Here is a 13,470-nt window from a genome sequence, read left to right as displayed (position 1 = left end):
ACAATATTTTCAAGTATGATTATTCCATGTTAAAAACGGATCGCAAAACCCAGTTTTGCTGGGAAGTCATTCAGTGAGGAAATATGATTTGAGATATGAATGTTTTGAGCTGCGCAGGGATAACCCAGAAAAAGTGAAAACATCCCGTGATCACGTGTGCTGATTTAAAGCCTTTTGGATTACCTCTCAACTGTCTCAATCCGTTATGTAGGTCTCGCCGCCAGACCACGCATAGTGCCTATTTTTAATACAACCACACTCGCTCCATTTGGACGCTATGCCCGACTGTTGGATTAAAGTTACCTTGGCCCGCTCGGACCTCAAGGCTTGATGGGATCCCTTTAGGGTTTTTCCCAGGGCATGAGGACAATTTATTTACACAATCTGAGCATCCATCCATTTTCCAGACTGCTTTATCCTCATTAGGGTCGCGGGGGGTGCTGGAGCCTATCTCAGCCGTCTGTCTTCGGGCACGAGGCAGGGGAAACCCTGCATTGGTTGCCAGCCAATCGCAGCCCACACAAAGACAAACAACCAGACGCTTTCACACCTAGGGACAATTTGGAGTGTTCAATCAGCCTGCCATGCATGTTTTTGGAATGTGGGAAGAAACCGGAGGACCCGGAGAAAACCCATGCGGGCCTGGGGAGAGCATGCAGGTTGGACCGGATCTTGAACTCATGACCTCTGCACTCTGAAGCCGGCATGCTAACCACTTGACTACCAACAATCTGAGCAGAGGCACTCAAACGATAAGCAAACAAAGAGAAATGAAATGACGTAAAAGTTCAGTCATAGTAGTTGTGGGAGAAAAACAAAAACAGTTAAATTTTACTGGTAATTCAGATAAATTGTAAAAAAGTTGTAAATGAGTACAACATTCAGAGTCCAAAGTTAGGTTTACAAATATATAATTTCTTCAAAGCTGTATTGTATTTGGTTGCATATTGGTGCTATCCCAAAGGGTCTTATTTTTGACTTTGCATCCTAATTACATATAAAATGTGTTTTTAAAGAATATCTATTCATTCATTCGTTTGTTTGTTTGTTTGTTTGTTTGTTTGTTTGTTTGTTTGTTTGTTTGTTTGTTTGTTTGTTTGTTTGTTTGTTTGTTTGTGAAAATGGCACACACTTGGACACATTCTGCCAGTTTAAAGCAAATTTAGGAGCACAACTGGAGAATCAAAACTAGTGCAGACTTCAGGTCCCCATACGGAATGTTTAAAACGTTGACACTGCGGCCATCTGGTGGCTGGAATGGTCCTGTCCAATCATGAGCCCATATTACAGTACAGCTTTTTTACATTAACACAAATGCATTAAGTCAGACTAACAATTGACATATTGCAATCTGACAGCAAAAAGCAAACTTTATTTTTAGTGCTCACCTCACTTCAATTCGGCGTATTAAATTAGCCAAAGGGGGTTTCGACCTTTTTGTCTCGTCGCTATCACATCACTGAAAGCATCAAAACAAATACAAACGTAAAACTGCTCTTTAAAAAAAATCCCACAAATGTGTGCAGATGACTACAGATGGGGTTTTCTCGTCCAATACGCGTTTTGATCTGAAATCGGATTAAAAAAATACTAGAAAGCAGTGGCTGACCGTGCATGTCACTCCGAGGCGTTCAGTAATGCTATGTCTGAATTATTCCACAGCTGCAAGTGTGGTGTGATTGACTACACGTCCACTAGAGGGTACTGTTGGCCTGGATATAACTTGTGACTTGAATAAACTTAAGAAATAATGTCATTAAAGGATTCAGATTTTTACTATGAAATTGTGGATTCATGATAACCTAAAAAAAGGCAATATTATTTGCTATTCGTCTGTGTAAGCTCTCAGTTTCTTCAGCCGTCATCTGTACTTCTTTGAAGGTGTCAGACGTTTCGCTTCTTGTCCCAGAAACTTCGTCAGCAAACTGAAGTCTTATTGGTAGTTTAGGCCCTATATATCTCTACTGTCCAGACATGGCGGTGCCGGACTCTGCTATGATAGGTCCCTGCTCTCAGGTGGGTGGGGAGGGGGGGGGCAGAGGACTACTCCCTGCTGCTCCACTGATAGTTCCTATTGTTCTGACTAACGACTGGCCTGATTGCCCCACTTCGACCGGTATGACCTCATCAGTATTACTAATCCTATTTTGCCTAAGTAGGCTGTTGTACGAACGATTCAAGTAGAACCTCAACCCACCATATCGGTTTAAGGAAGGATTTAGCTGTTTTATGAAAATCGCTTCTTTTACTCCCCTTTCAAACCATCTATGTTTTTTCGCGAAGATTTTAACCTCATTGTCATCAAATGAGTGGTTGCTAGCTTTTAGGTGCATATGTACTGCCGATTGAGGCCCACTTGTATTATCCCTGCGATGTTTATAGTCTTTTTTTGAGAATTTGTTGAGTCTCCCCAATGTAGTGCTTGTAAACAATTGTAAAGAGCAGTACTATGAGTACTATGAGTGGCTTGTGATTTGGCAATCATGTGACGAGCCAATCATAATTTGCGAAAACTCTGGCATTGCCAGTGCCTTCGAGCAGGCATTGGGCTGTCAACTCGAACTCTATTGGTTAAAGCAGGGGTCGGGAACCTTTTTGACTACGAGAGCCATAAAAGTAAAATATTTAGAAATGTTTTTCAGCGAGAGCCAGGCGCACGCGCGCGCGCACATACTGACACTATCAGAATGTATTATTTAAAATAACTTTGTGATAGTACTCACCGTTAACATGGATGGTTTTCCGTTCCTCGTGTTTGGTAAAAATCCAGGAAAACGATCGGAATGAAATTCAATTTGCCGGTCCAGAGGCGAAGTTACTGCTAGCTAGCCTGCACACGGCTCATAAGCTTCCACACTTGCTATCTAAAATCTACTTCTCGCAGAAGTATGTCGATGCTAACGTTAACATGGGGCTTGTCATCGATGGTATTGTTTCATTGCAAATTAGATTCAGAACATTTTCACTCCTCTAATGTTCCGGTGCATTCACACTGAAGTGCACAAGTTGGGCTCATTTAAAGGGTCGTTTAACTATTTCAACATGACGGCCACTATCATCCAATCAACATGGCGCTTTCGGCCATTCTAGGTCAGTGTCATCCAATCAAAATTGCGCTTCCCGCCAACTGCAGCCCCAACGGGAAATGAACGACGAAAAAAAACGACCAAATGTATTATAATATGTAATATTTATCGCGAGCCATATGCAATCATCAATATGTGGCTCGCGAGCCGTAGGTTCCCGGCCCCTGGGTTAAAGTAACTGTTTCATCGCCAGTAATTTTTATACTTCAGGGCCTGCAGAATTGATTGTGAAGGCATACAGATAGATTTCTGACCATGCATGTGTAACGGAGTTGTGCGTGACACCCGTCACACATGGTAACAAATGACGACTGAAATGAGATTGGTTAAATGCTTCAATACAAAAACACACATCTTGAAGCATGCAGCACAAAAGAGGAAAAGCAATGAGAGGAAGCTGAAAGACAGTTTTTAATTGTTTAAAAAGAATTCATGGACAAAATAATTTGCATTAGTCTGATTCAGATATTTTTAAGACATCAGAGAAGGCTTTGCAGGCCATGACGGCCAACCACTGCTGGAAAGTGCAACTGTAAACATGGACAGCATTTTGGGAAGCAATTGAATTAATGTGGAAATTGAGTTTGTCAATATGGTCATTATTTTGCTTGACTTGACAGTGTACCAAATGACGTAATACAGTCTTGCATTCAAGATAAAAATCAATATCCACATGGTTAGCAAACAATACTTCAAAAAGCAACACATTATAGCTAGCGCACTAGCGGTGTTGCCAAAGTGTTAAAAGCACAACAACAGGTGGTGTGCGTAATGTATAGGGGTGCGCGCGGGCTTGTGAACGGGCATGTGTGTGCCTCTGTGTGTGCGTTGCAGCCAATTGTTGCCAAGCGCCCGCGAGGTGGAGCTTCTTTTTCTCGGCGCGACTCATCCAAGTCATCTGGCGGCCACCGCAGCGCGCAAACGACGGGCACTGAGGACGCAAAAGACTCACTCGAAAGGAAGCCAACGCGGGGAGCATCAAGCAATAAGATTCTTTGATGATTACTATTGTTATTATTTAATCATTCCTGACATTTTTGGCGACTATGAGGATCAAGATGAACGCGCTCCATCATCACCATCATAACCTCCTCCTTCTCGTGGGGCTTTTTGCCGCCGCCGTGATGGCAAAGCCGGCCAGGCTGAAATTCGTGGTGCACGGTAAGCACAGCTGCATTGTTGTGATTCCAGCATTAATCTCACTTTTGAATTTCATATAAGCGTCCAAATGAGTTTGGATGCCTGGTGGGCGCAAATCGATTAGTCCGCTAAATCCCACCTCTCCCCTCCCCCCAGCTGCTGCTCAAATCAATTAAATTGATTAAAAAATTTGGAAATAAAAAAAAATTGAAACAATATTGACAAAAAATATATTCCGTCCAATCATGAAGATTTGTTAGAGGTTGGCTCGAACCTCGGGAGGCGTGCTGGCTGCTTCGTGCGTGCTTTTACAATTAACGCACCGAGACGCCTGTCAATCAAGCGCTGGCACGTATACAATGTCCATCCTCCGCACACACGCACACACCAACACACGCACACACGAGCGAGGTTGCACCCTTGACGTGAAATATGGCCGCGTGGAGGCGGCGCGCAGCACCCCACGTCCTTTGCGGGGCTGCAATGCGGGGCGAGCGAGGCGGCTGCAGCAACCAACACCAGCCATCAAATAAAACCCAGTACACGTGCACGCCAACGTGCGTGCATTTATGCATGTGTGTGTGTGTGCGCGCGTGTGTGTGTTTGAGTGGGACGACGTTGAAAATTTATAGCTTGTCGTGATTTATTCCACTCACATTTTACACCTCACACCTCCTACTAAACGGGGAGGGGGGGGGTGTGTGTGTGTGCGTGTGTCTGCATGGGTTGGATCGTTTTTTTTTCTGGATCATCTGACCCCCCCCCACCCCAACAATAAAGGGAGCTTGGAAAAACCGGGCACCAGGGATGACGTATAATTCAACATTCATTGTAATGCAAAGCACGCACACACTCGCGCACGCGCACACGCTGCACAATTTTTACCCGACTGGCAGACAACAAGGTGAAGCATTCAGAAGTGGAAGATGTGAGATTTTCCAAGAGGCTTGCAGTCCTCACTTGACCAGCTGATGAGGCAGTCACACAGAATTTAAGGGAAAAAAATGCACGGTTGTAGAATTGGATGATAAAATGAATAGAAATATCCTGCCATTAACGCATTCACTGCCAGACGTGCAAAACTTTGTCCTCTACAGCAGGTGTCCCCAACTCCCGGGTCGCGGACAGGTACCGGTCCGTGGGTCATTTGCTACCGGGCCGCACAGAAAGAATAATTAATTTACATAATGTCCATGTTATTTATTATGAGTCCGAACTATGTTTTATTTTGACAAATGAAAAGTCACCGCTTGCAGCGCGTTTCCGTGACGAGGAATGGGTCGCAAAGCTCGCTGACTTGTGCGACATATTCAACCTGCTCAATGAACTCAATCTGTCACTTCAGGGGTAAATGACAACTGTCTTCAAGTTGGCTGATAGAGTAGCTGCATTTAAAGCCAAACTGGATTTGTGGGGACGGCACGTGAATAGCGGTGTATTTGACATGTTTCAAACATTGGCGGACTTTTTGGAAAAGACTGAGCAAGAGCCTTCATTGACGAACTGCCAAGGAATGGATCCGCAACCCATTTGTCAACAAAGCAGGTGAATCCAGCATGCCTGTGCAAGAGGAACAACAACTGCTGGAGTTAGCAAATGATGGCAGACTAAAAAGTATGTTTGAGACAACAACTCTGCCGGTGTTTTGGATTAAAGTGATGGCAGAATACCCCGAGATCGCCACAACAGCACTGAAAACCCTGCTGCAGTTTCCGACATCTTATTTGTGTGAAGCGAACCAAACCAAAACTACGGAGTAGACTGGACATAAGCAAGACACTTCGGGTGTCATTATCTCCCATTATCCCTAGATGGGACCGACTCGTTGCAGAGAAACAAGCTCTGGGGTCCCACTAATTCAGTATAGTGAGTTGTATTTTTCATGCGCTTTGTACTTGTTTTTGTGGTGTATCTCATTTTGAAGGCACATTTAAACATTACCATGGTGACCACAGAGCGCTGAGGGGCAGAGACGATGTTACATATGTTGTTGGCGCGATGTTACCAGGACTCTGCTGATAAAGTTGGATAAAAATACACAATGGATTCACGTTTATTATATTTAAAAGAAAGAAAAAAAGTTTCCATGCCTGTCGTATCATTTTATTTTGTTGTATTTATCCGCTGGTCCGTGAAATTATTGTCTGACATTAAACCACTCCGTGTCGCAAAAAAAGGTTGGGGACCCCTGCTATACAGTGCCAGGGTTTTTGTCATTTTCACTTAAATGGCAGGACCCACACAATTATGACTTTTAGGACTATATAAACATTCAATGCAGCGTTAGAAACCTGAGACTCTCTTTTTTCATCTGAAAAAAATAGTTAATTCCTAAATGATATGGGTCTGGACTTATGAGTTTAAAAAAAGGGTGGGCGTCCAAAATACAATGCAATGCGTACATATTGGTTCATATAGCGCTTTAACGAGTCCTGAAACTGTAACAAAGCGGCTAAATGGAACAAAGGGATATGCTACCCCATTGTGGAAAAGAAAAAACATTGCCAAAGACCATGGCCAGCGCTTTATCGGCACACAAGCATGAAAAAACAAAATCCATCTTTGTCATATTTTTAATTCCCGAATACATTCGTGAATGGCAGTGGATGAGTTCAATATCAAATTTCCACTGACATATCTATTTTTGTTGCCCAATGTTTCGATATTATTAGCAGAATGAGTTATGTTTCGGAGACTGCCATTTAAGACTGCCATTTAAGATGGACACTGGCTACTTTTTAACGTGGCAATGTGCATCTGTTGAAAATTCTGTCAGTGAAATGTGTGGTAAAGAAAGGACACATTTACAGAATGACATCACCATGGAGCCCCAGATGAGTGCCTTAGGGGGACGATAAACACACACTTGATCATGGCCTATGTATTTCTTGAGACAGAATTTCTTATATTCACCTTTTATACACACAACAGTTCTATATTGTGGCCACATCGAGCCCCCCTCCCCCACCATTGTACATTTACGCTTTTGTTGTTTTGAAAGAAAAGATCTTTCTTTTCTTTGCCCTCCTTGCGGTGTAATTAATGTGTTTTTTCTTGCGAATCTCATTAACTGCTGAAACGCTCCTGTGAGGACCTCACACCAGTGTGCATTTTTAATGAATCCATCACAATCACAGCTCACAAGTACAACATTCATTCTGCTTCTTATCTCTTTGAAGTGTTAATCGACAAGGGGAGGCATAATTCACCACATAAATCACAAAACGCGATTGCCTTCTTTTGCTCTACTCCTTAAAGTACTGCTAATTACATTTGAACACATATTAAAATAATTCTTAGCAGATGGGCTGTATCAAAATATACTTGTTTTAAAAATGTTTAGGAAACTTAGATTTAAAAGAGACGTGATAGGACTTTAGAAACAGAACGATTCGATTTGATTCAGTGGAATTTCGATTCGATTCAATGTGGTAAGGGTGAATTTGAGAAGAGATGGCTCTTAAAGTCGATTCAATACCTATCTTGATATATTTCAAAGTGTTACGATCGATCTCTTATGCTGCAATCCGTTTAAATAATAATCAGCTTTCTTTTTTTTGTTTTTATTGATACACTGCCATTCCCAAATGTTTTTTTGGTATTGAAAATATGATGTGGAGCGGCATTCCAGAAGTTGTTTGGGTTTTGTTTTTTCATGCAGGCGTGCCGATAAAGCGCTAGTCAGACCTCTGGCAATGTTTTTGTCCTTTCACGAGGGGGCAACATTTCCCTTTTTTCCATCTGAATGCTTTGTTCTAAGCTTCAGCTAAAGCGCTATATATATATACACAGTAAAGTCTCGTGATATCGATATTCTCGGAAGTCGGAAAAAATATCGATATATCCGGACTATGTCTGTGTAAGCTCTCAGTCGTACAGGAGTGGTCCATCGATGAGAAGGTTTCTTCAGCCGTCATCTGTACAAATGTGAAGGTTTCGGACGTTTCGCCTCCTATCCAAGAGGCTGACGAGGCTGACGAAGCCTCTTGGATAGGAGGCGAAACGTCCGAAACCTTCACATTTGTACAGATGACGGCTGAAGAAACCTTCTCATCAATATCCGGACTATGTTAATTTTCTCCTTGCGTTCATAGAAATAGTATCGTAATAAGCAGTACTATCGATATAACCGATATCGATATAACGAGACTTTACTGTATATATAATGATATATATATATATATATATATATATATATACTAATATGTATGTATTGCATTGTATTTTGGCTCATGTAACTCAGGAATTAGGCTCATGTAACTTAAGGAATGTAAGCTCTCAGTCGTATAGGAATGGTCCATCGATGGAGGGATTTCTTCAGCCGTCATCTGTACTTCTTTGTAGGTGTCGGACGTTTTGCTTCCCATCCAAGAAGCTTCGTCAGCAAACTAAAGTCTTACTGGTAGTTTCGGCCCTATATATATATATATATATATATATATATATATATATATATATACAGTAAAGTCTCGTTATATCGATATTCAAGGGAGTCCGAAAAAATATCGATATAACCGGGACTATCGATATATCCGACCCTGTTTGCATGTAATTTTCTCCGTGCGTGCATAGAAATAGTATCGATATAACCGGGACTATCGATATATCCAATATCGATATAACGAGACTTTACTGTATATATATATATATATATATATATATATATATATATATATATATATATATATATATATATATATATATATATATATATGCTTTGCAGGCCATGACGGCCAACCACTGCTGGAAAGTGCAACTGTAAACATGGACAGCATTTTGGGAAGCAATTGAATTAATGTGGAAATTGAGTTTGTCAATATGGTCATTATTTTGCTTGACTTGACAGTGTACCAAATGACGTAATACAGTCTTGCATTCAAGATAAAAATCAATATCCACATGGTTAGCAAACAATACTTCAAAAAGCAACACATTATAGCTAGCGCACTAGCGGTGTTGCCAAAGTGTTAAAAGCACAACAACAGGTGGTGTGCGTAATGTATAGGGGTGCGCGCGGGCTTGTGAACGGGCATGTGTGTGCCTCTGTGTGTGCGTTGCAGCCAATTGTTGCCAAGCGCCCGCGAGGTGGAGCTTCTTTTTCTCGGCGCGACTCATCCAAGTCATCTGGCGGCCACCGCAGCGCGCAAACGACGGGCACTGAGGACGCAAAAGACTCGCTCGAAAGGAAGCCAACGCGGGGAGCATCAAGCAATAAGATTCTTTGATGATTACTATTGTTATTATTTAATCATTCCTGACATTTTTGGCGACTATGAGGATCAAGATGAACGCGCTCCATCATCACCATCATAACCTCCTCCTTCTCGTGGGGCTTTTTGCCGCCGCCGTGATGGCAAAGCCGGCCAGGCTGAAATTCGTGGTGCACGGTAAGCACAGCTGCATTGTTGTGATTCCAGCATTAATCTCACTTTTCAATTTCATATAAGCGTCCAAATGAGTTTGGATGCCTGGTGGGCGCAAATCGATTAGTCCGCTAAATCCCACCTCTCCCCTCCCCCCAGCTGCTGCTCAAATCAATTAAATTGATTAAAAAATTTGGAAATAAAAAAAAATTGAAACAATATTGACAAAAAATATATTCCGTCCAATCATGAAGATTTGTTAGAGGTTGGCTCGAACCTCGGGAGGCGTGCTGGCTGCTTCGTGCGTGCTTTTACAATTAACGCACCGAGACGCCTGTCAATCAAGCGCTGGCACGTATACAATGTCCATCCTCCGCACACACGCACACACCAACACACGCACACACGAGCGAGGTTGCACCCTTGACGTGAAATATGGCCGCGTGGAGGCGGCGCGCAGCACCCCACGTCCTTTGCGGGGCTGCAATGCGGGGCGAGCGAGGCGGCTGCAGCAACCAACACCAGCCATCAAATAAAACCCAGTACACGTGCACGCCAACGTGCGTGCATTTATGCATGTGTGTGTGTGTGTGCGCGTGTGTGTGTGTGTTTGAGTGGGACGACGTTGAAAATTTATAGCTTGTCGTGATTTATTCCACTCACATTTTACACCTCACACCTCCTACTAAACGGGGAGGGTGGGGGCGTGTGTGTGTGTGCGTGTGTCTGCATGGGTTGGATCGTTTTTTTTTTCTGGATCATCTGACCCCCCCCCCCCACCCCAACAATAAAGGGAGCTTGGAAAAACCGGGCACCAGGGATGACGTATAATTCAACATTCATTGTAATGCAAAGCACGCACACACTCGCGCACGCGCACACGCTGCACAATTTTTACCCGACTGGCAGACAACAAGGTGAAGCATTCAGAAGTAGAAGATTAGTAGTGAGATTTTCCAAGAGGCTTGCAGTCCTCACTTGACCAGCTGATGAGGCAGTCACACAGAATTTAAGGGAAAAAAATGCACGGTTGTAGAATTGGATGATAAAATGAATAGAAATATCCTGCCATTAACGCATTCACTGCCAGACGTGCAAAACTTTGTCCTCTACAGCAGGTGTCCCCAACCCCCGGGTCGCGGACAGGTACCGGTCCGTGGGTCATTTGCTACCGGGCCGCGCAGAAAGAATAATTAATTTACATAATGTCCATGTTATTTATTATGAGTCCGAACTATGTTTTATTTTGACAAATGAAAAGTCACCGCTTGCAGCGCATTTCCGTGACGAGGAATGGGTCGCAAAGCTCGCTTACTTGTTCGACATATTCAACCTGCTCAATGAACTCAATCTGTCACTTCAGGGGTAAATGACAACTGTCTTCAAGTTGGCTGATAGAGTAGCTGCATTTAAAGCCAAACTGGATTTGTGGGGACGGCACGTGAATAGCGGTGTATTTGACATGTTTCAAACATTGGCGGACTTTTTGGAAAAGACTGAGCCCGAGCCTTCATTGACGAACTGCCAAGGAATGGATCCGCAACCCATTTGTCAACAAAGCAGGTGAATCCAGCATGCCTGTGCAAGAGGAACAACAACTGCTGGAGTTAGCAAATGATGGCAGACTAAAAAGTATGTTTGAGACAACAACTCTGCCGGTGTTTTGGATTAAAGTGATGGCAGAATACCCCGAGATCGCCACAACAGCACTGAAAACCCTGCTGCAGTTTCCGACATCTTATTTGTGTGAAGCGAACCAAACCAAAACTACGGAGTAGACTGGACATAAGCAAGACACTTCGGGTGTCATTATCTCCCATTATCCCTAGATGGGACCGACTCATTGCAGAGAAACAAGCTCTGGGGTCCCACTAATTCAGTATAGTGAGTTGTATTTTTCATGCGCTTTGTACTTGTTTTTGTGGTGTATCTCATTTTGAAGGCACATTTAAACATTACCATGGTGACCACAGAGCGCTAAGGGGCAGAGACGATGTTACATATGTTGTTGGCGCGATGTTACCAGGACTCTGCTGATAAAGTTGGATAAAAATACACAATGGATTCACGTTTATTATATTTAAAAGAAAGAAAAAAAGTTTCCATGCCTGTCGTATCATTTTATTTTGTTGTATTTATCCGCTGGTCCGTGAAATTATTGTCTGACATTAAACCACTCCGTGTCGCAAAAAAAGGTTGGGGACCCCTGCTATACAGTGCCAGGGTTTTTGTCATTTTCACTTAAATGGCAGGACCCACACAATTATGACTTTTAGGACTATATAAACATTCAATGCAGCGTTAGAAACCTGAGACTCTCTTTTTTCATCTGAAAAAATAGTTAATTCCTAAATGATATGGGTCTGGACTTATGAGTTTAAAAAAAGGGTGGGCGTCCAAAATACAATGCAATGCGTACATATTGGTTCATATAGCGCTTTAACGAGTCCTGAAACTGTAACAAAGCGGCTAAATGGAACAACGGGATATGCTACCCCATTGTGGAAAAGAAAAAACATTGCCAAAGACCATGGCCAGCGCTTTATCGGCACACAAGCATGAAAAAACAAAATCCATCTTTGTCATATTTTTAATTCCCGAATACATTCGTGAATGGCAGTGGATGAGTTCAATATCAAATTTCCACTGACATATCTATTTTTGTTGCCCAATGTTTCGATATTATTAGCAGAATGAGTTATGTTTCGGAGACTGCCATTTAAGACTGCCATTTAAGATGGACACTGGCTACTTTTTAACGTGGCAATGTGCATCTGTTGAAAATTCTGTTAGTGAAATGTGTGGTAAAGAAAGGACACATTTACAGAAGGACATCACCATGGAGCCCCAGATGAGTGCCTTAGGGGGACGATAAACACACACTTGATCATGGCCTATGTATTTCTTGAGACAGAATTTCTTATATTCACCTTTTATACACACAACAGTTCTATATTGTGGCCACATCGAGCCCCCCTCCCCCACCATTGTACATTTACGCTTTTGTTGTTTTGAAAGAAAAGATCTTTCTTTTCTTTGCCCTCCTTGCGGTGTAATTAATGTGTTTTTTCTTGCGAATCTCATTAACTGCTGAAACGCTCCTGTGAGGACCTCACACCAGTTTGCGTTTTTAATGAATCCATCACAATCACAGCTCACAAGTACAACATTCATTCTGCTGCTTATCTCTTTGAAGTGTTAAGAAATGAAATGGATTATTATTATTATTATTAATCGACAAGGGGAGGCATAATTCACCACATAAATCACAAAACGCGATTGCCTTCTTTTGCTCTACTCCTTAAAGTACTGCTAATTACATTTGAACACATATTAAAATAATTCTTAGCAGATGGGCTGTATCAAAATATACTTGTTTTAAAAACGTTTAGGAAACTTAGATTTAAAAGAGATGTGATAGGACTTTAGAAACAGAACGATTCGATTTGATTCAGTGGAATTTCGATTCGATTCAATATGGTAAGGGTGAATTTGAGAAGAGATGGCTCTTAAAGTCGATTCAATACCTATCTTGATATATTTCAAAGTGTTACGATCGATCTCTTATGCTGCAATCCGTTTAAATAATAATCAGCTTTCTTTTTTTTGTTTTTATTGATACACTGCCATTCCCAAATGTTTTTTTGGTATTGAAAATATGATGTGGAGCGGCATTCCAGAAGTTGTTTGGGTTTTGTTTTTTCATGCAGGGGTGCCGATAAAGCGCTAGTCAGACCTCTGGCAATGTTTTTGTCCTTTCACGAGGGGGCAACATTTCCCTTTTTTCCATCTGAATGCTTTGTTCTAAGCTTCAGCTAAAGCACTATATATATATATATATATATATATATATATATATATATATATATATATATATATAT

The 13,470-nt window shown here is 42.0% G+C and overlaps 1 protein-coding gene across 2 annotated transcripts in view; it reads left to right on the top strand.

The window, feature by feature from the left end:
• The first annotated feature begins 9,318 nt into the window (after positions 1-9,318).
• Positions 9,319-13,470, top strand: part of LOC148896376 (semaphorin-7A) — a 31,680-nt gene continuing 27,528 nt past the window's right edge. For both annotated transcript variants that reach the window (XM_088999071.1, XM_088999070.1), the window contains exon 1: positions 9,319-9,613. In XM_088999071.1, the coding sequence (XP_088855197.1) occupies positions 9,499-9,613 (115 nt within the window). In that variant the 5' untranslated portion in view covers positions 9,319-9,498. The remainder of the gene's footprint in view (positions 9,614-13,470) is intronic.

Source organism: Hippocampus bargibanti, linkage group LG06 (genome assembly GCF_051943395.1).
Source record: "Hippocampus bargibanti isolate YZ-2025 linkage group LG06, ASM5194339v1, whole genome shotgun sequence".
NCBI classification, from domain to species: Eukaryota; Metazoa; Chordata; class Actinopteri; order Syngnathiformes; family Syngnathidae; genus Hippocampus; species Hippocampus bargibanti.
Note: the sequence above shows the minus strand (reverse complement) of the source record. Positions and strands in the feature narration are given on the sequence as shown.